This window comes from Lemur catta, chromosome 18, assembly GCF_020740605.2.
Source record: "Lemur catta isolate mLemCat1 chromosome 18, mLemCat1.pri, whole genome shotgun sequence".
NCBI lineage: Eukaryota > Metazoa > Chordata > Mammalia > Primates > Lemuridae > Lemur > Lemur catta.
In genome coordinates, this window is record NC_059145.1 from 38,997,269 (window position 1) to 39,021,351 (window position 24,083).

General features: G+C 57.6%; 1 protein-coding gene and 1 long non-coding RNA gene across 2 annotated transcripts in view; one reads left to right on the plus strand and one right to left on the minus strand.

The window, feature by feature from the left end:
- The window catches only part of BSN (bassoon presynaptic cytomatrix protein), a 44,350-nt gene that overhangs the window by 9,209 nt on the left and 11,058 nt on the right, over positions 1-24,083 (minus strand). The window contains exons 2-5 of the mRNA XM_045530230.1: positions 19,992-20,876; positions 11,596-12,063; positions 4,469-11,131; positions 114-2,187 (exon numbers count right to left, since the gene is read on the minus strand). Coding sequence (XP_045386186.1) covers positions 114-2,187; positions 4,469-11,131; positions 11,596-12,063; positions 19,992-20,846 — 10,060 coding nt within the window. The 5' untranslated portion in view covers positions 20,847-20,876. The remainder of the gene's footprint in view (positions 1-113; positions 2,188-4,468; positions 11,132-11,595; positions 12,064-19,991; positions 20,877-24,083) is intronic.
- On the plus strand, positions 1,178-10,901 carry LOC123623271. The gene is made up of 6 exons (XR_006729825.1): positions 1,178-1,826; positions 1,936-2,109; positions 2,416-2,538; positions 3,784-4,719; positions 9,274-9,624; positions 10,775-10,901. It is a non-coding gene; the product is annotated as an uncharacterized LOC123623271 (long non-coding RNA).

Sequence of the window (24,083 nt, forward strand, 5' to 3'; positions counted from 1 at the left end):
GGATGAGGTGCCAGGCCAGACCCTGCTGGGACATCTTGGGGCCCAGGGCCCCACGGGCAGGCAGGCCCCCCAGGTGCTGAGTATCCGCAGAAATCACCCCTGGCTGCCATTACCTTCACTGTCGGAAACCACGCAGTGCGAATCATCCAGGATGTACTCCTCACGCTTATATGCGTGGGCCCGAGGTCCGTCCTTGACATGCTCCTGGACGTCAGGCATGGAGTGGCTGGAGCAGAATTGCGGGCAGGTATCCCCGGGAGGGAGAGGCCCCCCAGCAGGGCGGGGCCTCCCCAAGGGGCTGACGGGGCTTTCCTCTTCAGAGGCCTGGCTCCGCATGGGGGGCCGTGCTCGGCTGTGGGCCATGCTCAGGGATGAGGGCTTGGGGCCCGCTTTTTGAAGTCGCTCCACAGCTTCCCGTTCACGTTCATATCCCTTGCCTCGGCTACTGAAATCATGGCTGGGCAGCTTCTCCCCGCTGTATACAGATGACACCCGGGACCGACTGCTCCCACCATACATGCGGTCGTCCTCCTCTACCGTGTCCCGGGTGGACACCCCATAGTACCTCTGCTGTTCGTACACGTTCTTCTTGAGCCCATAGGTGATTTCATCTTGGAACTTCCTGCCCCGAGAGGCCAGGCTGCTGCTGACTGCAGGTGGAGGGTAGGAGGCCAGGTCTGACTCCACGTCCTTGGCCTCTTCAATAGGCGAGAACTTGGAGATCTTTTGCTCCATGCCCTGCTTCCGGTGCTTGCTGCGCTTTGAGGAGATGGCAGCCGGGGCCAGGCTCTTGGAGGCATGCTTGGGCCCCACAGGCCCTGGACCGTACTTCTCTGCTCGAGCCCCATGTCTATAGTCGCTGTCACTGTAGTAGTGGGCACTGGCTGGTCGGCCATTGCTCTCCATGCTCCGGTGGTGGCCAATCTTCCCACGGGGGTCATATGAGTCCTCCTCAGATTCCTCCTCCCCTCTGCCATAGCAGCAGGGCAGTGTGGACCCCTCAAGGACACCTGGTTCTCCAAGCTCCTTCCCTGGACGCCCACTGCTGCCTGGCCCTAAGGGCTCTAGCCTCTGGCTATCAGGGGCAGTAGAGGTGCTGTCCTTGGTCAGCTCACTGATGTCATCGATCATCACATAGTTCCGAGGAACGTTCTGCTCCAGACTAGTGTAGTGTGAGTCAGAGGGGTAGGTGGGGGCTGGGCTCTGGCTCACACTGCTACGGTCACTGGCCCGGGGCAGCTCAGGGGTCTTGCCCTGTTCATAGCTGCTGCTCACTGCTGGGCCACTGTAGCTGGTTTCAGAGGGGGCTGAAGACATGGCCACAACGGGGCTGGTGATCACCTCATAGTTGGTGGGCACTTTCTGCTCCAAGTCAGCGAGAGATGTCTGGCGTGGCTTCTGGTGGGGGGCACGGCTGTCAGCTGGGACCGGAAAAAGGGTGCTCTGTGTGGTTGGCATGGGTGTTTGGGCTGCATAGTGGCCTGTGGGACGGAAAGCCTGCTGGTTTGGCAGGCCAGGCTCAGCTGGGTAGCTGGTGCCAGGAGGAAAGGCAGGTGCTGGGTATGTGCTTGGGCCAGGGTAGGTGGGTGGTTGGTGGGCTGGGAATCCGTTCTGAGTTGGCCCACCACTGCCTGCGGTGTACTGTGGGGCTGGAGGTGGGAACCGGGGCTGCTGGAAGACAGCAGGGCCGGAGGGAGTGGCAGGAGCTGCGGCAGTGGCAGGGAAGTCCACATACTGGCCGGCAGGAGTGGTGCAGCCCTGGAGACGCAGCTGGTTGAGCTCACTGTCTGACAGATAGTCACGATGCTCACCAAGACCTCGCAAAGGTGGGTAGTCACGGCCACCCCGGTCTTTGGCCAAAGACTCTTTGCGCTGTGTGATACCAAGCTCCAGGTACTTGAGCTTGGCATCAATCTCCTTCTCCTCCTCGTCCAGCTCTGCCTGCTTCTTGCGCAGCTTGGTGGACTCATGCTCCACCAGCCGCAGGTCCCGGTCCAGCTCCCGGAGCAGGCTGGCCTTGGTAGCAGGGACAGCGGTGGGCCCCGCCAGCCCTCGCTGCAGCAGGCTGGCTGCATACAGCTGTTGGGGGGCCTGGCCAGCCAGGGGAAGGTGAGCCTCCTCTGGAGGGGGGCTGGGTAGTGTCCGCTTCACCTTGCGGACCAGGCTGTTGGGTGGCAGCGCCGACACCTGAGACAGAGGGAAGGGTGGGCAGCACTGAGACCCAAGGTGTGGGTGACTTGGCGGGGCGTGGGGTAGAAGAACCCAGGTTTGGGCTGGGGTGGGAGCTGGGCTCCGCACTGTTGGTCCCCTGATTTACCAGGCAGCCTCAAGGCCTACCCTGCCCATGCACTGGCCTTGGTTTCTTTGCTATGGAGGGAAGGTCTGTGATCATTTAACAGGCCTTCTCCTTCCCAGAGCTCCGGACAGTGAGTGAGTGGGGCAGGGGCAGCGTTCCTTCTGTGCAGGTTTCCAGCACTGGCCTGCCACACATGGCTTTGAGAACCCCTGCACATCTCCACTGGGCTTCCACCCTCTGAGGTAAGGAGAGAACAGGTGTGGCTCTGGATTTGAGTCCTAGCAGCTGATCGGGGCAGAGGGCAGTGGAGGGCACAGACAGGAGGAGCGGAGTAGAATGGGTTGTGGGCCCACAGGTTCTCTGGAGGATCCTGAGGAAGCGGCATATGCTCACTGTATGTCAGCTGTCGCAGGCTCTGAGTCTTTTTCTCCTTCCTGCCCTAATTCCTCTCTAAAATGATATGCTCCTCAGCTGCCTGCTCACTCTCCTTCTCTAGTGCCCTGCACCACCCTCTACCAAATCCTCTGGGCTGTGCTCTTGGCCAGGCCCCCAGCTCCCTCCACACCCCTCTGTAAACCAGCTGCTTCTGCAGCCACTAGTGCACCTCTAGATCCTCCCCAGCCCTGTCTCCAGCAGTATGGCTTCCTGGCCAAGGTTCCCTGAAAGTGCCCACCATGGGATCCTCCTTACCCGCCCTCGATGCTCTGCATTGCCTGAAGTCTGCATTGCCAGACAGTTCACTCTGGGTGCTCCCCTACCTGTAGCTCCTAGCCTTCCCAGCATGCCCAACACTTTTGGGTTTCATGAACCACCCAAATCCCCAAAATATACTGGAGACCAACATCAAGATTCTTACTTTTTACTTTGCTAGGTAACTGCATAAAAATCTCCCACCTACTTTTACCATATGTCATTAAAAAAATGATAGTGTGCCCCAAATTCTCAGAACACAAGGGTGGGCCTTTAATGGAAAAAATTTAGCTTTTTGAACTCCTCACTCTGTTGTCTGTCTTTTCTTAATTTGGCCACATATCATGAGTGCCCTACATGGCCAGCCCATGGGACCTCTGTGCCTAGAGCCAGGACCACCATGCCTCTCTGACCTGCCCTCCCTGCCAGCCCAGACTCTTGATGCCATCCCCAACCCTATCTGGCCTGCATGCACCAGGGCTCTTCACCACCCAAGCTCATCACCTTCACAACCCCACTCTGATGCCCCACTTTTCCCTCTCTGCTTCATACCCAGAAAATGGGCAAGTATACTTCATAATTCCTCTGGCTCCTACATCCTCTCCCAGGTCTCTTCCTTCAGCCCATTGGCCATACTCTGCCCAGGAAGTTTTCCAAAATATCCATCTTGTCCTGTCTCACATGCCTAAAACCTCCAGGGGCTCCCAGAGCCTTCAGGAAAAGCCCACCCTCCTCAGCCTGGCACTCAGTCCTTGGCATCAGGCCCACGCAACCCTCTATCCTCATTTCCACTGCAGCCCATGGCCAGGCTACCTCTCACAGTCCCTGTATATATCACTGGCAACTAAAGCCACAGCCACAGGTAAGTTTATGCTCCAGGAGCCCCTATCTAGGGAAGCAGACAGCTATGTAAACAGATTTACTGAGGGCCCGGTAGGGGTGGGGAACACCCTGAGGCAGAGGGCACACTGCAGCCCACTGGGATGAGCCTCGAGGGCTAGGCCATGGGGTTTGGACTTTCTGTGGTGCAATGGAAGCCAGGCCAGGGCTGGGAAGCGGGGAGCAGCCCAGCTAGGTCTATGTTACTCATTTTCTCAGGAAACATCCATAGATGAGGTTTGGAGTGGGAGGGGCCAAGACTGGAAGTAAGAGCGGAACAGGCCTGAAGGGGAAGTGGCAGGGGCTGGACTAGGTATGGGGGGGATGAAGGGATAGTGCTTGGGAGAGGCTGAAGTCTCTAGTGGGTGTCTGGCTGTAAGGCTGTGGGGGCCATGTGTGTCTGGATCTGCCCAGGCTGGGCCTGCCAGGTTGCAGGCTCTATCAGATGTGCATCAAGGAGGGTCTGTTCCTTGGCTCCTTCCCCTGGGCCTCTGGAGTCAAAGGTGACTCCACTCCCACCCCAGGAGAAGCCCCTCCCTGTGGGGGCCCCTCAGGCTAGGCAGAGACCCCTGTCCCACCCTGGACCAGCCCCTGTGCCCATACCTGGCTACCCAGTCCCCCCTGGTGCTGGTAGAGGGAGAACCTCTCTTTGGCAGACTCCTCGGCGGTGGGGCTGAGGGGCTTAGGGTCAGACAAGGACCGCTGCAGGGTCTTCATGGGGCGAGGCAGCGTCTGCTGGCGGAGAGCGCTGTCAGCTGTGAAGTGCTTCTGGGGACTCACGTGAGCCTTGTTCAGCCTCTCACTGGAAGCAAAGGAGGTGTCCAGGAGCCGGTGTGGGGAGAGGGGTGAGACTGGTGAGTAGAGGACCTGGGGGGACTTGGGAGGCTGGCGGCTCACAAGCTGTGAGAGAGACTCTGGGGGCAGGTGGGCCTGGTACCCAATCTCCAGAGGATCCGGCTTCTTTTTTTCAAACCTGCCCAGAGGCCCTGGGGTGACGATCTGGATGCCAGGCAGGTAGGGGCTGATGGCAGTTGGCCCTACAAGCTGCGGCCCGACCATACCCTGGGCCTGCCCATCTGGCTCCGTCTGGCAGGCCAGGCTCTCCCCACGCCCAGTCTTCTCTGGTGCTGATATGTACCTGACGATCTCCACCTTGGGGTCGGTGGCAGCTGTGATGTGGATGGCTGGAGAGACCCTGGGCAGCTGATCAGGCTCCGTCTGCACGGAGCAGTCACTGATGGTCTGGATGCCCACACTGCTCATGGCCCTCACAGTGGCGATGGCAGTGGATGATGAGGCAGTGGCATCGTGCTTGCTGTCAGAGCCCGAGTCAGAGTGGCGGGAAAGACGGGACCTACGGCGGCGCACTGGCTGCTCCCACTCGGCGCTGTCCTCATCGTCCGTTTGCACACTGCAGTCAGCACTCCGCCGTGCCCGGCGCCGCCGGCTCAGAATGTAGCGGCTCTCCCCGTCCTCATCGTCCGTCTGCACACTGCTGTCAGCAATCCTCCTGACCACACAGGGCTCAGGCCCTGATTCTGGCTCGCAGGCATCCCGCAGGCGTGGCATGGAGTGCCGCTTCTTGATGCCACTGCGACCTGCCTCCCACTGCTCCTCAGTTTGCAGTGACATGTCTGAGGCAGAGCTGGGAAGACCCCGGTGCAGCACAGGCTCACGAGGCTGCCCAGGCCCCTCAGGCCCTGCCACGGCAATGAAGGCTGTGTGTGTCAGTGGGGGCCAGTACTGGCCATTCTGGGCTAGCTCAGTGGCTGCTGGGGGAGGCCCTCGGCTGGGTGCCTCACAGGCCGCAGGGAAGGGAGCCTTCTGCCGCTGCTTCTGCTCCTCTAGCTGCTGCTGCAGCTGCTGCTGTAGCTGCTGTATCTGCTCTAGCTGCAGACGCTGCTGTGCTAGCTGCTCCCGCTGCAGTGCAAACTGAGCCTGGCGTTCCTCTTGCTGCTGTTGCAGCACATGATGCTTGATGGTCTGCAGCTCCTGCAACTCCCGCTGCACTAACAGCTGCTCTTCCTCACGGTGCCTCTGCAGCTCCACACGCTCCCGCTCTAGCTCCTCTTGCAACCGCAGCTGTCGCAGCTTCTCCAACTCCACCCGCTCCCGCTCCAGCTGTAGCAGCTGCTCCTGCTGTTTCCGCTGTCTCTCCTCCTGTGATGCTTCCTCCTTCTCAAGCCCTGGCCGGCTGAGGGCCCCACTGCCACCCCCAGGAGTAGCATCTCCTGGTGGCTTCTGGGCAGTTAGTGGGGAGGGGGCTGGGGCTCCTGCAGCCTCCTTGACAGCAGCAGGGGTGGTTGTGGAAAGAGACTCTTCCCATGCAGCCCCTGCTGGCAGCTCTGGCCTTGGTGGGCCCCCAGCCCCTGGGGCCTTGGCAGCAGCAGGTTTCCCCAGGTAGACAGGCCCCTCAGCAGGTGGGACACTGGAAGCAATGGGGAATCTACTTGGTGCTTGATATCGGTAAAGCCCTGTGGGCCCCAGAGGTACCCGGGGGGCAATCATGGGCACACGTGTCAGGCTGGTGAGTGGCACAGCTGTGACTCCACCAGACGCATAAGGCCTGTACATGCCACCACGCACCATGGGCCGCAGTACTGAGGCGGGCTGGGTGGTGATGGGTAATGTTGCGGCAATTGGGGTGTTGATAGTCGAGTAGATCATGCCATCAGCTGCGCGCACAGTAGCTGTGGATGGCAGCAGCTGCCTGACTGCTGTTCCCTGCCCTGCTGCAGGCCCATACTGGGTCAAGTTCCCAGGACTCGGGTGCCCCTCTGGGAAGGTGGGATTACCAAGGAGTCCAGGTCTTGGGGGAGCCAGACCCTGAGGAGCACTGATCCCAGGCCTGTGCTGAGGCTGGTATTGAACAAGGTCAGGGCCACCACCACCACTGCCATGCCGCCCACCATACTGGTCCATGGAGTTGAGGGCAGCACACATGCGGCTGATCTCACGGGCTGTGGTGGCACTGTACTGGGCCAGGCTGGCCTCCTGGAAGCCAACTACTTCTCCCCGCTGGCCATACCTGTGGTCTGAATAGATGTTCGACACTGAACTATAACGCCGCATGGGAAGTGGGTGAGTCAAAAGATCTGTAGGATGACGCAGGTCTGTGAATGAGCCATATTGCAAACCCTGCCCTAGGTAGCGTCCGTCTGCAAAGCCCAGACTGTAGGAATGCTTCAGTGAGCTGAGGTCCACAGCCGAGTCTCGTCCAGGGCCCTGGAAAAGCTGCCCAATCCGGTGGGCGTGGTAGTTGAGGCCAGCCTCAGCCAAATTGGTGTCAGACATGGAAGAGTACAGCCTTCCAGGGAGGCCCTGTGGGTAGGGCCTCTGCTCCTCAGGGGGCCCAGGCCCCACTACCCCCTGTGCCCGGTAGGTGGGGGGCTCAGGAGGCTCAGGGTCCCGGGGACCATAGAAGGGACCACTGCCTTGGCCAGGTGGAGCAGCATCTGCCATGCTCTTCTCAGGCACGCTAGGGGCAGGGTGGAAGGTGCCAGTACAGCTACTTCCAAAGGGGAACTTGTACACCATGTCACAGCATGCCAGTTGGCTCTCAGGCCTCATCCCAGTGAGGTCCAGGGCACCTGCCGGCTCCTCTGGGAGCAATGTGGTCACAGTGCCTGCTGTGCCCTCTCCCATCTGCACCACCACTGTGTGTGGCTTCCTGGCACCTGGCAAAGCATGTGACCGCAGCTCTGAAGGGGTGGCCCGGTGGGGCTCAGCAGCAGGCTCTGGCACTGGGCCTGGCTTAAGGCCAACACTCTGGGCGGTGCCCATCTGAGTGATCAAAACATCCCTTCTGGCCAGAGGTACTACCTGGTTGGGCAGGTTATACCTGGAAAACTTGGCCTCCCTGGGTCTTCCCCGGGCCCCACCTCGGAATGGGGTTGTCTGCACAGCTTGCTCAACCTGCTTGACCTGGGCCAGGCACACAGGGCTACCCGCACCCTGGCCAAAGTCGAGGCGGCTCTGGAAGGGGTCTCCATAGACCACAGGCTGCTTTTGCTGAGCCATGAGCACAGACGAGGCCATGGTGATGCTCACGGTGGTGGCAGTGGCAAGGAAGGCATGGGTCTGCTCCTGGGCGTTGAGGTTGATAACCAAGGGCTGCACAGCAGTCGACTGCCGTCCTGGGATTGGATCCAAGGCCAGTCCATACTTCCTCGCTTCCACGGCAAGAGAAGTCAGGTCCATGCCCTGGTCAGTGAGGATGATGGGCGTGGGCTTACCAGCTGTGCGGAGGTCTACCACTGCACTGCCAGGGGGCCTGGGGCCTGGCTCAACCCTAGATGTTCCAGGGACAGAGGAGATCCGGCACAGAGAGATGTTCTCAGCAGGGAGGGCGCCCCAGCCATATAGTGCCAGGGGCCCGTCTGCACCTGCACTGGGCACTCGTGGGAAGCCAGGTGGCCCAGGTGGCTCTGGGGGCAGCTGAGAGACACTTGGAGGTGTTGTCTGGCTGTAGCTATGGGCGGTGGGCTGGGTGTCAGTAGGTGAGCACAGCGGGGAGGTGGAGGCACTGGCATGTACCATCCTGGTCTGGCTGGAGGCATCTGATGCCAGCGTGATGACCATAAAGGGAGACTCCTGCGAGGACTGCTGCCACACCAGGCGAGGTGTGCTGGGTCGGTGTGGTGTCTGTGTGCCCTGGGCTACCATGGGTGCCGGGGTGAAGGCGCCAGGACTTCGTGGCATGTCTGAGGCAGGGATTGGGCTTGGCGTCTGTGTAGAGAACTCTGCTGTGGCCCTTGGGCCCAACTTGCCAAGGGAGAATGTGGGACTCTCTGAGGGGGAGGATGGGGAGAGAGGTGGGCTAGAGCTTGCAAAGTAGGAATATGCCCGAGGAGGCTGAGGAGTGGCACCTTCACTGTCACTCCCACTCAGGAGCTTCTCTCTGGCAGCCCGTCCACCTGCAGCAGGGCCACTGGGGGCCTTGGGTAGCTCCTCAGTTTGGGACCCATAGTTTGCAGTGGTTGGGCTCTGTCCATAGCTGTGGCCTGTGAAAGATGGTGAAGGACTCCGCTCAGAGCCTGCCGGGGAGGTCGGAGTTATATACCCTCGTGGCAGGCCAGCTGGACCAGGAGCCACAGCTGTGGTGGCAGGAGTCCCAGGGCCTTGGGAGAAGGATGTGCCTACCTCCTTGGAGGCTGGGCTGGGGGAGGCAGGAGAGCTGTGCAGCTTGAGGGGTTCCTGAGGCTCCTTTGCAAAATGCTGAGTGACGCGGACATCAGGAATAACTCGGCCCCCGCTGCTGTCTGAGGAGGTGGAGGTGGAGAAGGACACAGGGGCAGCAAGCTGGGTGGGACTGGTACCAGGGGTAAGCGGGCCACCATTTTGCTTCATTGGGTCCATGTATGCACTCTCAGCATTCAGAAACTGTTTCTCTTTCTTCTTGTCCTCAGCAAAGCCCAGGTCCCGTGAGGAGGCCTGCCGCATGCGAACTATGCTCTGTGATGTCTGAAGAATTTCCTCATACACAGCTGCTTCCAGGCTGGCCGGCGTGCCCTCTGAGGCAGGCTGAGCAGTCCGGCCATAGTCATGGTCTGGGGCACCTTGGTATTCAAAGGAACCCTGGCCCCGGGGGCCTGTGGGCTGAGATGGGCCATCATGGGGCCCCCGGGCCCCTGCCACCTGGCCCTGTTGCCGCTGGAGCAGCTCGGCTTTTCTCATCATCTCCTCGTAGGCCTCCTCAGCGCTCTTGAGGGGCCGAACAGAACTGGGAGTGGTGGAGCTACCCGAGGGTGTCTCAGTTGGTGAGTAGAGGGACATGAAGGTGGGCAGATTGTACTCACTGCCCGACTTGTAGAGCCGGCTGGGGCCACTATCCAGGGCCTCAGCCTCAGAGTCAAGGGAGGGCGAGGGTGAATACTCGGAGCAGGAGGAGCGGTGTAGCTCTTCCATCTCAGCTGCCTGCCTCAGCTCCTCCGTAGGGGAGGCGTCCTCAATGGGCGACAAGTTACTGGGTGGCGTTTTGGAGCGCTCGCGCCGCCTCTGAGCCCGCAGTTCTTCCTTGTCCCGCCGGGTCTTGCGGGCGGTGCTGCGGATGCGCTGCTGCTCCACCTCCCGCATCTTCTCCTGCTCACGCAGCAGCTCCTCTTCCTCCCGCAGCTCCTCCTCCTCTGAGGAGTCCTCGATGGTGGGCAGCAGGGGCCCATGGGAGCGGTGCCGGGCCTTGCGCTGCTGCTTCGCTTCTTCGAGCCGCTGCCGGCGGCTGGGGCTGCTGTCACTGTCCTCCTCTAGGGAGGACAGGGAGGTGGGAGAGGTGCCTGATGTGTAGCTGGGTGTGGAGGCAGGCAGTGTAGAGGAGTGCTCACCGCGGGAGCGGTCCTCGGGGGAGCCCGTCAGGCTCTCCATCTCCAGCTCGGGCTCCCGGTCCAGGCTGGGGTCAGGGCCTTGGCCCAGGTCTAGCTCATGGCCATAGCTGCCCGTGCTGTTGAGCTCAATGGTCTTGAAGCGGCGGAGCCCTCCCTGCAGGGCCCCACTGCCACCAGTGGCCTCTGCTGGACCTCCCTCAGAGAGCAGCTCCTCGTAGCCTGTGGTGGCATTGTGGGGCAGTCGCCTCTTGGGCAGTGCTGCTGGATCTTGGCTAGGCTCAGGCCTGGGCCTAGGGCCGCCCTTCTGGGTGCCATGTTTGGCCAGGCCACGCCCGGAGGTGGCAGTGTCATCCTCCTCTAGGTTGTCTTCCTCAGCACTCATCTCTAGGATCTGCCGTCGCATGAACTCCTCATCAGTCAGTTCTGCTGCCCGGGCTGGGGGCTGGGGTGGAAGAGGGGACAGGCCGCCCTCACTGCTGTCTTCCACATAGTCATGCCTCAGCTGGCTGCCAAAGTCATCTGAGGACTCAGCTGTGTCTCGCTGCTCCCTCCGGCGCCCCCAATTGAGAGAGTCTTCCTCTTCCTCCAGGATATCCTCCAGCTCTTCCTCAGAGTCAAAGGCCTCAGGCGTGATGGACAAGGAGTGGGGCCGTCGCGTCTGCTCCTCACCTGTGGTGCTGCAGGGAGGCTTGCTCTGCTCACCACTGGGGGCCAGGCCTGGTGCCTCCAGCAAAGGCCGCATGCTACTCCCCACCTTGTGGATCTCTGAGGGGCTGGGTGGGCGTGGCCCTGTCACCCCTGCACTGTCCAGCTGTTCCACCTCATGCTGCACAACTCCTGTGATTTCACTCTGGGAGCTGGAGATGCCATCGGAGGAATAGCCTGTGTCGCTGAGGCTCTGTGGACTCCGAGACACGTCCTGAGAGTAAGGCTTGCCCACTAATTCCTGCAGCAGGGTGAGAAGCAAACACTGACTCTCCTGGCAGACAGCTGATGGTGGCAGCCCAGCTCTCCCTGTCAATCCCAGGACCCTAAGGCAGGGTCCCTCCACTTCCCAAGGGTTTAAGGCCCACCACCCACCCTATCTCTCTGGCCTTGAATAACTTGCAGGTTCCTGGCAAGCCCCAAGCAGCTCTAGGTCTTCCAAGAGAAACTTTACTAGATCAAAGGGTATTAAAACCCAGCAAAGCATCTAACAAGGTGCCAGACACAGGACCAATCTCAAACTCCCAGTCACCAAGCCTGCCAGAGCCTCATCTAGGCTTTCCTTCTGCTGGGGCATCCCTGCCGTCTTCTGTGGCCTGAAGGGGCCTATCCCAGGCCTACATCATCAGCCCCCCAGGGAGGCAAGCCTTTCCATAGACTGTCCCATCTGAAAGCTAGGGTTCCTGGGAAGTGAATGGGACTGACCTCTGACTCTCCACCCTTGGGAGCTTCTGGAACAGACTTGACGACAGGAGTGGCAGGTTCAGCCTTCTTCCCTCCACTCTTTACTTTAGGAGTCCCAGGGGGTGGGGTAGCCTCTGGAGGTGGCTTCGGCACGGGCTCAACTTTAGCAGGGACTCCTGTCTTCTTTTCCTGGGCACTGCTCGGGGTCCTGCTGGGTTCAGAGGCCTTGAGGGGCTTGGCCTGGGGGCTGGCCTTGGTAGGCAGAGGGCTGGCCTTTGTGGGTAGGGGGCTGGCCTTGGCAGGTAGGGGGCCTGATGGCTGGCCCATCCCCTGTGGGCCTTTCTGTTTCAGAGGGGCTGTTCCAGCTGCACGGTGAGGGGCCCCTGCAGGGGGCTGCTGTGAGGCGGGCAGCGGCATGGGGGTCGGCTCTCCCAGGCTGCCCTCCAGCAGCCGCTTAGTTTGGCAGTTCAGACAGAGCCACTCTGTTTTCTGCAAGGAAATAGGAGAAGGGGTTGATGAAAATTATAGACACTGTAGTACTCAAAGAATATTTCCATGATATTTCTGTAACCTTAAGGAGAAGAAAGTCTTTCAAAGAATGACATAAAAGGCATAAGGAGTAAAAGACTGACCGACTTATTGCCTCCAAATGGTAAACTTCCCTATCCTTACGGGTGGACATATACAAAGTCAAAATGCAAATAAACCAAAAAGAAAGGTACCTCCCTTAACCTATAGATAACTTTTCACATGGCCAGAAAAGGGGGAGAACCATGGGGGATGGGAGGGTCTAGTCCCAAGCACAAGGGGAAGCTGAGGTCTCCACCTCAGGAAGCGAACAGCCCCTAGTGGGCTGGTGTGGAGTCCAGTAGTCGAGAGCCCCCCACAGAACAGGATGGCATCCAGACACGGAGGGCTTCCTGATGCACCACCCTTCCCCTGCTGCCTAGCTCTCAGGTCTGACTCCATCCTTCCCCACATCTTTCCCCAAGGGCTGGGTTGGGCAGGGTGCAGATGCTAGGGCCAGGCGAGGCTGTCTGGGAGAAGCCCTGCCTGGGGAGGGGATAGGGGCCAAGCAGTCCTTCCTGCTCCACACCCCCAGCCCAGGTCACCTTTTCTAAGGCCTTTTCCTGCCCCCAGGGCTCTGGACTATTACTCTGATGGGGACTGTGTGTGGTGGCCCTTGGGCCAGGGGCCCTGCTCCTTCCAGAGTTGGGCTGCAATCAAATTCTCGACCATCAATCAGTCCACCACTCTCAGGGTCGTGCACTCTGTTTCAGGCCCAGGGATGGTGCCTAAGACACAGTTATGACTAAGACAGACAGACAAATTGACAGACAGAGACTGATATGCAGCCCTCCTGGAGCCCACAGCCCCAAACAGGTCATTACAAGTATGACACAGTATCAATGGTGAAGCCCCAGAACACCAGAAGCCAAGTCCAAGTCCCCCAGCCCTAGCTGCTTATGCAGGGGTGGGGTTTGGGTACCTTGAGCCCTGAGTGGTGATTCCTGCAGTAGATCTGAGGCTGATGGGGGCATGTCTCCCAGGAGCCTCCTCCAGAGTCAGTCCTCCTCCTTGGCAGGATTTGAGGCCCTGCCCTAGCCCACGTAGTAGGGTTCAGAATGAGGGTTACAGTGCAGGCCAGAGCAGGGTCCCACTGATAACCTGTGCCTGCTCTCAACCCATGGGTGCAGAGCCCTGGCACAACTTCCTTCCTGCTGCTATTCATCCTGGGTGCCCAGACACACAGGTTCCCACTAGCAGCTCTGCCACTGGGATGGGCCATTATAAGAATCACAAGATCACAGAGCCAGGGGACATGAAAAGGAGGTAACCCTTGGTAGCCCCAGGTGGGCTAACAGCCTTAGCACCCTCACCTCACTCATTGCATTGCCTCTGGGCCCAAGGTAGACCCTAGCCCACCTGCAGAGCCTTGGAAATCTGGTATCCCCAGAGTGCCTGTCCTCAGCCCGGCATCCTCAGGCCAACATGGCAAACGATATGTCAATGATTCTCATTTTCTGCCCACAGAGCCATGCTCCACATCTCTGCCCCAGGCCTCAACAGAGGCCAGGCTGGGCAGGTGGCAGGACCTTGGTGTGTGCTGGGAGATAGGCCTGCTCCACAAGCTTGTTTCTCAGTGTCTTGAGACTGCTTCCCTGTGACTGGAGCTCCTGCTCTTCCCTGAGGCCCAACCCCATGCACAGGTCCCAGGCAGACAGATGGGGCAGTGCAGCCCCGCTGTGGAGGGTACCTTTAAGAAGTCCTACATGGCTGGGCGCGGTGGCTCACACTTGTAATCCTAGCACTCTGGGAGGCTGAGGTGGGTGGATCGTTTGAGCTCAGGAGTTCGAGACCAGCCTGAGCAACAGCGAGACCCTGTCTCTACTAAAAATAGAAAGAAATTATATGGACAACTAAAAATATATACAGAAAAAATTAGCTGGGCATGGTGGCACATGCCTGTAGTCCCAGCTACTCAGGAGGCTGAGGCAGGAGGATTGCTTGAGCCTACGAGTTTGAGGTTGCTGTGAGCTAGGCTGATGCCACGGCACTCTCGCCTAGGCAACAGAGTGAGACTCTGTCTCAAAAAAAAAAAGCAGCCCTACATGTACTCATCCTGTTCCCTGCAGGGCCCAGCCCAAGGACCACTTCTGATTCCCTTGAACCTTACCTGATGCTCATGTGTCCTCCACATAGACCTCTATGAGGCAACAAGTACTGGCCACTGGCTGGGCCTTAGGCTCACTTGGCTTGGCAGGGGCTACTCCGAGAGGTGCCTGGGGAGAACACTGGACAGGTTGAGACCAAGCCCTAGATGGACAGGGCATGGGAGAACATAGGGCCTGATCCAGAAATCCTAGCCCACATGCCCCCAGCATCACCAGGGGACGCAACGAAAATCCCCCTATGTAAGGGAAGACTGTGAGATGGCAAAAAGACCTTGGAGAGATGGCAGGGTTGTAAGCAGAGGCCAAGAAAGCATTCTGGAAATGAGCAAATAGCCCCAGCCCCAGTCCTAGGGGGGTTAGGGTTCATGGTGTTAGGATCTAGGCCCAGACAGCAGGCTGGCCTGAGGCAATGATGCCCTGACTCCACTCTGGGGCGCTGTGCATATCCATCCCAGTTTAGGCCTCTCAAAGTTTGGTCATCGGTCCTGGCTCACCTTGGTGGCTTGGCAACCCCCTGACCCCACCTCTAGCCTACAGACCTCATCCCAGAAGCAACAGTCTAAATGAAGCAAAGGCACCTTGGAAGGGTGGTCTGATGGAGGAGGCAGACCCAATGCCAAGCGCTCACAGCCAGCCCCTGGAGAGGCCTGCTTACCTGAGCCCACAGGCCCAGTCCTCAGCAGAGCGTGTTACCTGTGGTCACATTCTCCTTGGGGCTTTGTTCCTTCACATGCTTATTCATGGAGGCTGCCAGGCTGCAGGTCGCCTGGCAGGCCCTCTTGCTCCTGGCTTTGCTATGGTAGGCAGTGAGAAAGGGAGGGCAGGCAGAGGAGGCAAGTGAAGCAAGAGCTAAAAATAAACAGTTGGCCTGGCTGCTGGAGGCCCTTCGCAACCCCTCTGGGGTGGGACACAGTTGCTGGGGTCCCAATTCTTTTATTCACTCTATTCTCACCTCCCCCAACCTCGTCCCCTGGGGACTTCCACCCCTGATCTTTCATTCCTTTGTTCTTACACTCTCTTGTTCATTCATTCATTCCCTCACTTCAGTGTTTACTCTCTCATTTATTCACTGACGTGCACATTCTCTGTCATACTCTGCCTCACCCAGCCCAAACCAGGCCCCATGCTAGGGGAAGTGCTGCCTGCTTGCCCCTCTGCCGGGCCTCTTTGGCAAGTAGGCAGGGGATGGACAATGGAAGGCTCTGATGACCACTTCTGCCTCGCCTCCCTGTGGCCAGTTCCTTTCTAGGGCAGGAAGGTACAAATCCCCCAAGGACAATCATTACCTAAAGGTGGAAGACGCAGGTGTGCATGCCATCAGATGGAGTGTGGTGGTTCAGGGTATCGCTATTTAGGGTGAGGAAGGGGAAGTGAGTAAACTGAAAGGTTCGGTGGGGTGCCCTACAGGCACGTGAGACCTGCTGCCTTCTGGGACCACTGGCCAGTGTGCCTTGTGGGTGGCCAGGGCAGCCTAATGGGGCTGAGCTAGGTGCTGGGCATTCTCTCTTAACTGTCATTGTCTGAATGAGCCTGCAGTCCACACAGTCTCTTCATTTGTGGAACTGGCCTGTGAGCCAGTCTGGTTATGGTGATACCATTCCAATTGATACCCTATGGCCAGCTACCTGGCCCTACACACCCTTGGCTCTGACTGCCAGACCAGGGGCCAGTGAATGAGAACTCCAGAGAAAAGGATGCCTGGAGATAAAGGGCCCAAGACTTGGACACTGGCCCACAGATGTGGCCATCATTGGTGTTGCTGTTCCTCTCCTGACTCTGTGACCCTACCCCACCCTATCCCTGGCTGTGCCTAAGCTCCTCCTTTCTGGGCCTCTGCCTCCCATTGAAGGAATCCTGCCTAGTGTCCCCAGTATGTGCCCTTGTGGCTGAGCCGTGCTCCCTTCATGCCCCAGCACAAAATGTGTTCATTTCCTGTGGCGCATCCCTTATGACACCAAGAGCTTGCACTAGTCACAGGGTCCATTCACACCCAGACAGTCAGTGGCTTGTAGAGACTCTTCCTTCCTCACACAGAGACTCTCCTGTAGGACACCCTTGTTCCTGGCTCGAGAGCTGAGCGTGTCAGGCCTTGCATAAGCATCTGAGCTACAGCGTTCTCACCTGGTTCTCACAGAAACCTAAGAGGGGGTACATGGGAGGTGACAGGGCTCCCTGAGATCACTACCCCCAGAGGCAGCCTGAGGCAGGTCGGGAGCAGAGGTAGCTGCTAACATGTCGTCTGATGCCCCTGCCGTGGCTCCTGCCCTGATAAGCCAAGTCCAGCCTCACATATCCATGTGCCAGGCCCTTTGCCCAGGGAGCCTCGACTTCTCAAAGGCACAGCTACAATGTTGGCAATTATAAGAAACTGGTAATGTTACTGTAACAATTCCAATTCCACTAATTTCTTCACAAACTATTTTGAACTAAAAGTCAATTAAAAATTAAGCCAGAGGGTACTATTATCCTTCAAAAATATAAATAGGTTAAAAAAATTGGAATCAACAACTCTTAATTATGAAATGACTCATTAAATAGCACTATGGTTATTTCTTTCAGAGGAAGTTTCAAATGGAAAAGGGATCCAATTTTACTGCCTCCTCTATTGTATGCTCTGGACCCCCTATCCAGAAAGATGGAAAAAGATTTTTACAGCTTAGAGATGTTGAGGAAAATTTCCAACCTATTGGGGAAAATTCCTAACCTGTTGGCCCAGACGGTTGGCTCTGGCCTCAGGTGGCGCCCCAGGAAGTCTAATAGGCCTGGGGGGAACTGTGAGTGGGTCCCTCCCTCCCTCAGGCCCCCAGCCTGCGTGCAGATACTGGTCCCCAGCCTCACACTGTATACAGACACAGCACAGTCATGCTGAGCCCGGCAGGCTAGCCTTGGCCAAGTAAGGTGTGGGGAGACACAGCCACAGCGGACCTACCCTTAGGACTTGGAGAAGGACCTACTGGCCCTGCCACCTCACTCCCAAGGCAGGGTGTCTGAGGCACCTGAAAAATCAGAAGCCTCTAACCAAGAACACACAAAGTAGGTCACAGGGAAGCACGACATTGCTCAGAACACCAAGTGATCATTTGCTGAGGTGAGATCAAAGACAGCCATGGCCTGGTTAGGGGTCTCATTGAAGAAAAGCAATGCTGCGGGGAAGGATGCGGACCACATCAAGCACCAGCCCCTCCCCCCCCACGAGCCCCTTGCAAGACCCAAGGCAGGTGAAGCCTCAAGAAGGTTTTGGTCACTGTGTGGGTAATGGAGGACAAGGAAGAGAGGACTAAGGCTGTGGCTGTGGGAGGGACAGCAGAGGCCAAATTCTTGTGACAGTGGGGAGGCAGAGCTGGCAGGGCTTGGTCCATGGGTGGAGGCAGAGGGGAGAGAGGAGTTAAGGATGACCCTGGGCTGCTGGCCTGCATCTCTGGTGGTGGATGGTGGTGTGGTGTAGGAACCAGGGGAAGGGGCATCATGGCTGCCTGTCCACACTTTCCTTAGAGCAGCCCTGGGCACTCTGGGGACAGTAGCATTGGCAGGTAGAGCCATGAGAAGAAAGAGGTTAGAGAGGCTTGCCACCCACTGGGTGCTGTCAGGAGCTGCAGGCAGGGAAGCAGAGGGCCTGGGTTGGGGAGGAGATAGGACCAGGATGTTCATCAGCTTTGCTTTCTGGACCATGGTACCTATCAGACCCTGCAGAGACAAGGGTAGTCCTGGCCAAGGAGGTGGCAGTGAGGGAGGACATAGAGACAGCAAGACATGGGGGTAGGGTTGGGGAAAGGGAAACACTGGCTATGGAGAGACAGAAGTTCTGGGGTCCAGGAAAGCCAGAACCAAGCAGCTAATGAGAGACCTAGATAAGAATCCAGATGTCCCATCTACAGTCAGCATGTGACTGAAACACTGCTGTTTGGGTCAAATCAGCACTTCCTGTGGCCTGGCCCAGGGGCTGCCAAAAGGAGCTGTCAGGAATGTTTATGCTCCTGGATAGAGACAGTTTGTTCCTTCCCTCTATGCACATTCTGCTTAATGAGGAAATGTGGGCTGGGAGGCCTCTTGGAGACAAGAGTCCTCCCAGCCCAGGCCAACTCAGGAGTCCAATGGGGCTCACAGTCCCTCAGTGTCAGAGTGCCCCACTAGACTGGCAGTGAGCTTATGGCTAGAGATCTCCGGGCAAAGCAGCCAGCTGGTGTTTCCTGGTCCTATGGTGACTTATCCCTGGTCCTCTGGTGACCCCTTGGTGCATCCCCCAACCCAGCTAGCCAGGCAAACTGTCCTCCAGTGAGCCACTGGATCTAGAGGTTGGAGAGGTGGCAGTGTGGGGCCTGAAGGACCATGTGGGTGTCAAGTGAGGAGGTCACCTGTCTTACTCAGAGCTGCCCCTCCCTGCACATTGGAAAGCATGGCCTTTGGTTGCCAAAGCAGTCTTCCTAGTCACACAGGGCCCCCATAGGAGCTCCTGTGGAGGCCCGGCCCAAGGGAAGTCAGAACAAGGTGCCACAGAGACCATGGCAACACCATGCTCTCCTCTCTTGTCCCATCCTGGCCAGTGGTGGTTTGTACTCCACACACACCTGGCCCACCATCAGCAATGCATGGCCCAGCCCAAGAGCCCAAAGGGCTCAGGTAGCTGTCTGTGTGCAAGAGGCAGGGGCCTTGGTTTGAATGTCTCCTGATATGAGCAAGCTGGGAAACACATCCATCTGTCAAGATGAGCTAATCACACACCCTGAGGGCACTCTAAGGAAGGAGACACAGCTATGCCCAAGGCTGCCATGTGGGGTTCACATGGGTGGACTTGGGCAGTGGAGAGTGGGTAAGGGGGTAGAAGGAGGAGCAGAAGCAGACTACAAGCCTAGGCCAGTCCAGAACAGTACTTCACCCTTCTGAGCCTTCCAGGCTGGACTATAAGCTTCAGGAGAACACAGGGCCTAACACTGGGCCTCCTGCTCCATTCCACCTGTCTCTGCACAGTGCCCAGTGCCCTTCTCTGGAGCAGGGACTGCAGGGAGTCTGGCCCCAGCTCTCCCTCAAGCTTTCCTATAGGTAAGAGGGGTATCTCTGATCATCCCCACCAATAGTCCCAAGGAGAGCCCAGGCCCAGCAAGGGGAAAATACGTGAACCAATGGCTGTGGCTTTGACAATGTCTACTTGTCAAAGTAGACATCAACACTCATAACCTCAGAAGGGAGGATCAAGGGTGGATACCAGCTGGCTGGACTACAGCCTGGGCAGTGGGACATGGCCTGCCCTACTGTGAGAAAGCCTCCCAACCCACCCTGGACACAGGGCACAGCCCTCTGTCCCATACCCTTTAACTCTTCAATCTGAGGGTCACAGATCAAGGGCAGGGTGGGACCTCGGGTTCTCCCTACCTGAGCAGGGGAAGTTGGTTTCTTTCATCAGGGCCATGTTCATGGTAGCTGAAAATGGGGAGGCCATCTCAGGGCCTCCTGAGCCTGGCTGCCTCTGGGATCAGCCTCAGAGCACTAGTCAACTGGTCAGAGGCAGGAGGCACAATTACCCCTACCCACTGTACCAGTTAGTTCTCCAAGTGGAAGGACTGGGGCCTGAAGTAAGGACAGGAAAGGAAGCACAACCCCTCTGCAGCATCAGCTGTGTAGGGGCAGCTCTGTGACTGCTGCAAACCCAGTACTCTGCAGCCCTTTCTGGCTCCCATGCCCCCCATTACCCTAGGCATTGGCACCTCATCAAGGCTCAAGGGAGCGTGCTTAGTCTAGCTCTCTTACCTCCACCAGGTGGGGTGTTGGGTTGAAGCCACACAGGTTGCACACCTGGAGCTTGCAGGTGGTGCAGGTGTTATAGTTGGCTGGGCCCTTGCTGCCCACGTTGAGCTCGGCTTGGCACAGTGGGCAGGTAGCCCTTTCCTTCGGCATGGTCTTTGGCTTGGCAGTAGCCTTGGATGCTGCCTGATGTTCTGCTCTGCCATGTTTTGGACTAGTTGTTCCCCCAGTTTTCGGCAGGGCTCCAGACCCTGATCCAAGACCTGTTCTAGCTCCAGGCTCAATTTTGGCTCCAGGTGCTGGCCCAGGCCCGGGCCCTGAGCCTGGGGGTCTTGGGCCAGCCTCCTTGCTGGCATCACTGAAGACGATCTTGGGTGGCCCCTTGCTGGGGGCAGGCTGGCCTTGAGGTTCAGCCTCAGGCTGCACAGACATGAGGGTGCTCGCCTGGGTCAGCAGCGATGCGCCGAGGCCAAAGAGCTTACCGGTGAGGCCCTCCTGGGTCTGCTCAGCAGCACCAAGCCCAGAGGGCACTGCAGTGGCACTTTTGGCCAGGGCCTCTCCTGCAGGTGGCCTGGGCTCAGCTGTGGAAGGCTTGGAGGGGAGAGGGGGCTGAGGAGACACCCTCCCCACCTCTGGAGGGGCAGATGCTTGGGCAGGCCCCGGCACTGAGGTGGCCCTGGCTGTCTCAGCCTGGCAGGGGCCAGGCTGTGGTCCCTCTGGACCCCGAGATCTTTCTTGCTCTGGCTTCCCCAAAGGCTGTTTGGCTGGGGAGTGGGCAGGAGACAGGGCTGGGGAGTGCAGCTGCTGTTGGCTCTTGGAGCGAGGCGCAGTGGTCATGTCCATTCCCAGAGCCCTCTGCATCTGACAGTTCAGACAGAGCCACTCCTTCACCTGAGGAGAGAAGCAAAATAGTCAGCATGGAGGCCAGGGTGGGTGGTGCTCACGGCCCAGGCCAGTGTAGGCCACATAGCAGCCAGGGCTGACTCCTAGCACAGGCAGGAGCATCAAGCCCTGCTCAGGTGTTTCTAGGCTGCCGGGGGACAGGGGTGAAGGACAGGTGGCATTCCTCTGCCCTCTAGAAGCTGCCAGGCATGTAAGGGAGGGCAGAGGCAGTCCCATACTCTCCTGCCCACCCTCAACCATCAACCCTCAGCCTTCTAGATGCTCCTGCCTGAGAGTCCTCCCCTTGAGAGTCCTCCCCCTTGAGAGTGTTCCCCAGCATCCAATGGCTGTACCTCAGGTCTATGTACATCATGCCATCTCCACATCCCCCTCACCATTCTGTGCTGCCATCCTCCCAGATGGATGACCCAAATAACCTTCAACTGGTCATTCTCCTTCCCCTGCTTCCCCCTTCAGGCCATTTTCACACAGCAGCCAGAGTGATCTCTTAAAATGTAAATCAGGAGGCCCTAGAGCAGTGCCTATGTGCAATCTCAAGAATGAAAAATCTTGAGCACAAAATAAGTAATTGCAAAGTAATGCAATGTAAGTGACTGATTTAAGTAGAATGAAATAAGCTCTTTTTTTTTTTTCTTAAGGAAGACGTATTTTTAAAGAAAATGGGATAATTCATGCCTCCGGAACAAACAAGATGCATGCTGCATATTCATGTGATAAACATGTAGTTTCTCTCTGTCATGAGCCCCGTGCAGGGATGGGCATGTGACCTGGCAAACGGGACCAATTACAGCCCTCCGTGATATTAGGTAAATGAACAGCAGATAGAGGGTCTTTTTTCCCTTTCCTTTTGGATTACTAGTCAGCAGGATGTAGCCTTGGAGTGGTCAGCAGCCTTCTGTCCCAAAATGCAGAGAGGTACTAGGAATGAAGTCAACAGATGGTAGGAACTGGAGTCAAGAAAAGGAGAAAGGAGCATATCTGATGACTTCATTTAATTCTCTGGATTTAGCTATGCTTTGTCTACCCTTGGACTTCCAGTTACACGAGCCAATATTTTTTTCTCCAAAAAGCCCACAAGTAAATCAGAGCATATCACTTATAGGCTTAAACCCCTCTAAATGGATCCCCATCACACTATGGGAACTCTTTACCATGGCCCCATGATCCACCCCAGCCCACCCCTCTCTCTGGCCACTTTTCCTGCCATCTCCTATTGGCCGTCTCACCCCAGACACCCTGGCCTTCTCTTCTCCCCAGCAGTTCTCTGAGCTTACGTCTGCCCCAGGGCCTTTGCACTCACCATTCCCTCTGCCCCTTGGCCCATCTGGTGGTGCAGGTCTCAGATCAAGTATCACTTCCCCACCAGGGCCTCCACCCATCCACAGTCTAACACCCCCAGGTACTCTATGAAATCCCCCAGTTTATGTTCTTCACAGTGCTTATGCTTTCCCACAGTGTATGCTAACTTGTTTACTGGGTGTTTCTTGTCCCCACAACCACACTGTTGACAGGGTGTTCTCAGGGCACAATGTGTGTGCACAATGTGTGGCACAGAGCAGGGCTCATCCCAGAGAGGCTTGCTTGTGGGATCAATCCTGACAACTTGTAATGCAGGGCACAGCTCCCACAAGGCTGAAGCCATGAGATTTTGGGCCTCCTCATCGTTGAGCAGAGCCGAGGCTAGAGACCAAGGCTGTTCCCCTGTCTGTGGTTGTAGCCAGAGGTTGTGAATGTACCCTGGTGGGCCCGTTATCACCAGAGAAAGGTCCAGTTTCATCCCTGGGGCAGAAGGCCCCTTTTGCTCACCCTCAGGGTGCCTCCAGCCCTGCTCTCTATCTTGAAGCCCCAGGGCTGGACTGCTGCTGCTGCAGGCTGACTTGCCAGTTGGGGAGCCCAGGCTCAGGTATCTTGCCCCAGCAATCCAAGAACAGCATCCAAGAAAGGAGAGAACACTTCACATTGGTGGGTACCCCCTTGTGCCAAGCACCACACAGGGCATGTTCATAGGCGTTCTCTCATTTTGTCCTCACAGTAGAGAAAACTAAGATCTGAGATGTTTCAGCGACATGTTCTTGTGGTTACCTGGCAAGGAAGTGTTGCTGCTGGCAAGACCCACCCTGACAGCTCTGCCCAGTTCCTGATCCACAGCCTGGAGCCTAGTGCCTTCTGCAGCCCCACCTCTTCCGAAGGCCACTCAGCTTCATGCAAGCCAAGTCAGGGGTCTGGAAGTCACCCCTGAAAACACTAGCAAAGCCCCCCCACCCCCAAAGACCAAGTCCAACTCTAGAAACTCTAATAACAGTTGTGCCAAAGCACTGAGGTATGAAGCCATCTCTTCAGCTGGGAATTGTTAACCCACTCAGATGCTTTTTAAGATCCAGTGCAGCTTTATCTGTTTGGGTAGAGAAGGCCACAGTTTCAGTCCCTGGGACCTCATCTAAAGACACCTTTAGAAAGGTCCTTCTTGGCAGGGAGGGGCTCACTCCCATTAAAGTGGGAGTTCCCAAGGCCAGACCATTTCTATTCATCCTGAGAGGAACCCTGGGAAGGGATTACCCCCCTAAGAGGAGGCCTAGCCTCTGGCCCAGGCTGGCAACCACAAACTCAGTTCCTGTGGTGGGTACCCAAACCACACCCAAGATCCCATCTCTATCATTCACCTGTGGGCTGCAGCATGCCCTGAGGCAAGACTTCCTGGGAAGGGGGATCTGAGGAGATGAGGATCCTTATCCTGGGGCTTTGGGGTAACCTTCCCTTGGGTTCTGGACAGGGCTGAACAAAGGCATGTGCTAAAACTCCTGCACTCACTACCAGAACTTTCTTTTCTCCAGCCCCCGTCACACAGGCTGTGTCACAGGCATCTCACTTAAAATAGAACCTCTCCAAGAAAGGCTGAAACGCCCCTCAGTGACTCATCGCCCAGATGGGCACAGCTATTTCTATCCAGCCTCTTTCAGATGGTGAGGAGCCTTCACCGTGCCCCCCCCTCCACAGCTCCTCCCAGGCTCAGGCCCAGCATGCAGGCCTCCCAAGGAGGACACTGGCTGAGGGAGCTCTCTGAACCCAGCAAGACTTCCCTCTCTTTGCCTCCCCCATAAATCCCCAGGAGTTTTCTGGGAGGGGCACATCTTCAGCCTCTTTCTCCCTTCTCCAAAGTCCCTACTCTCATTCTAGGGGGATGGAGGCTGTCCACTG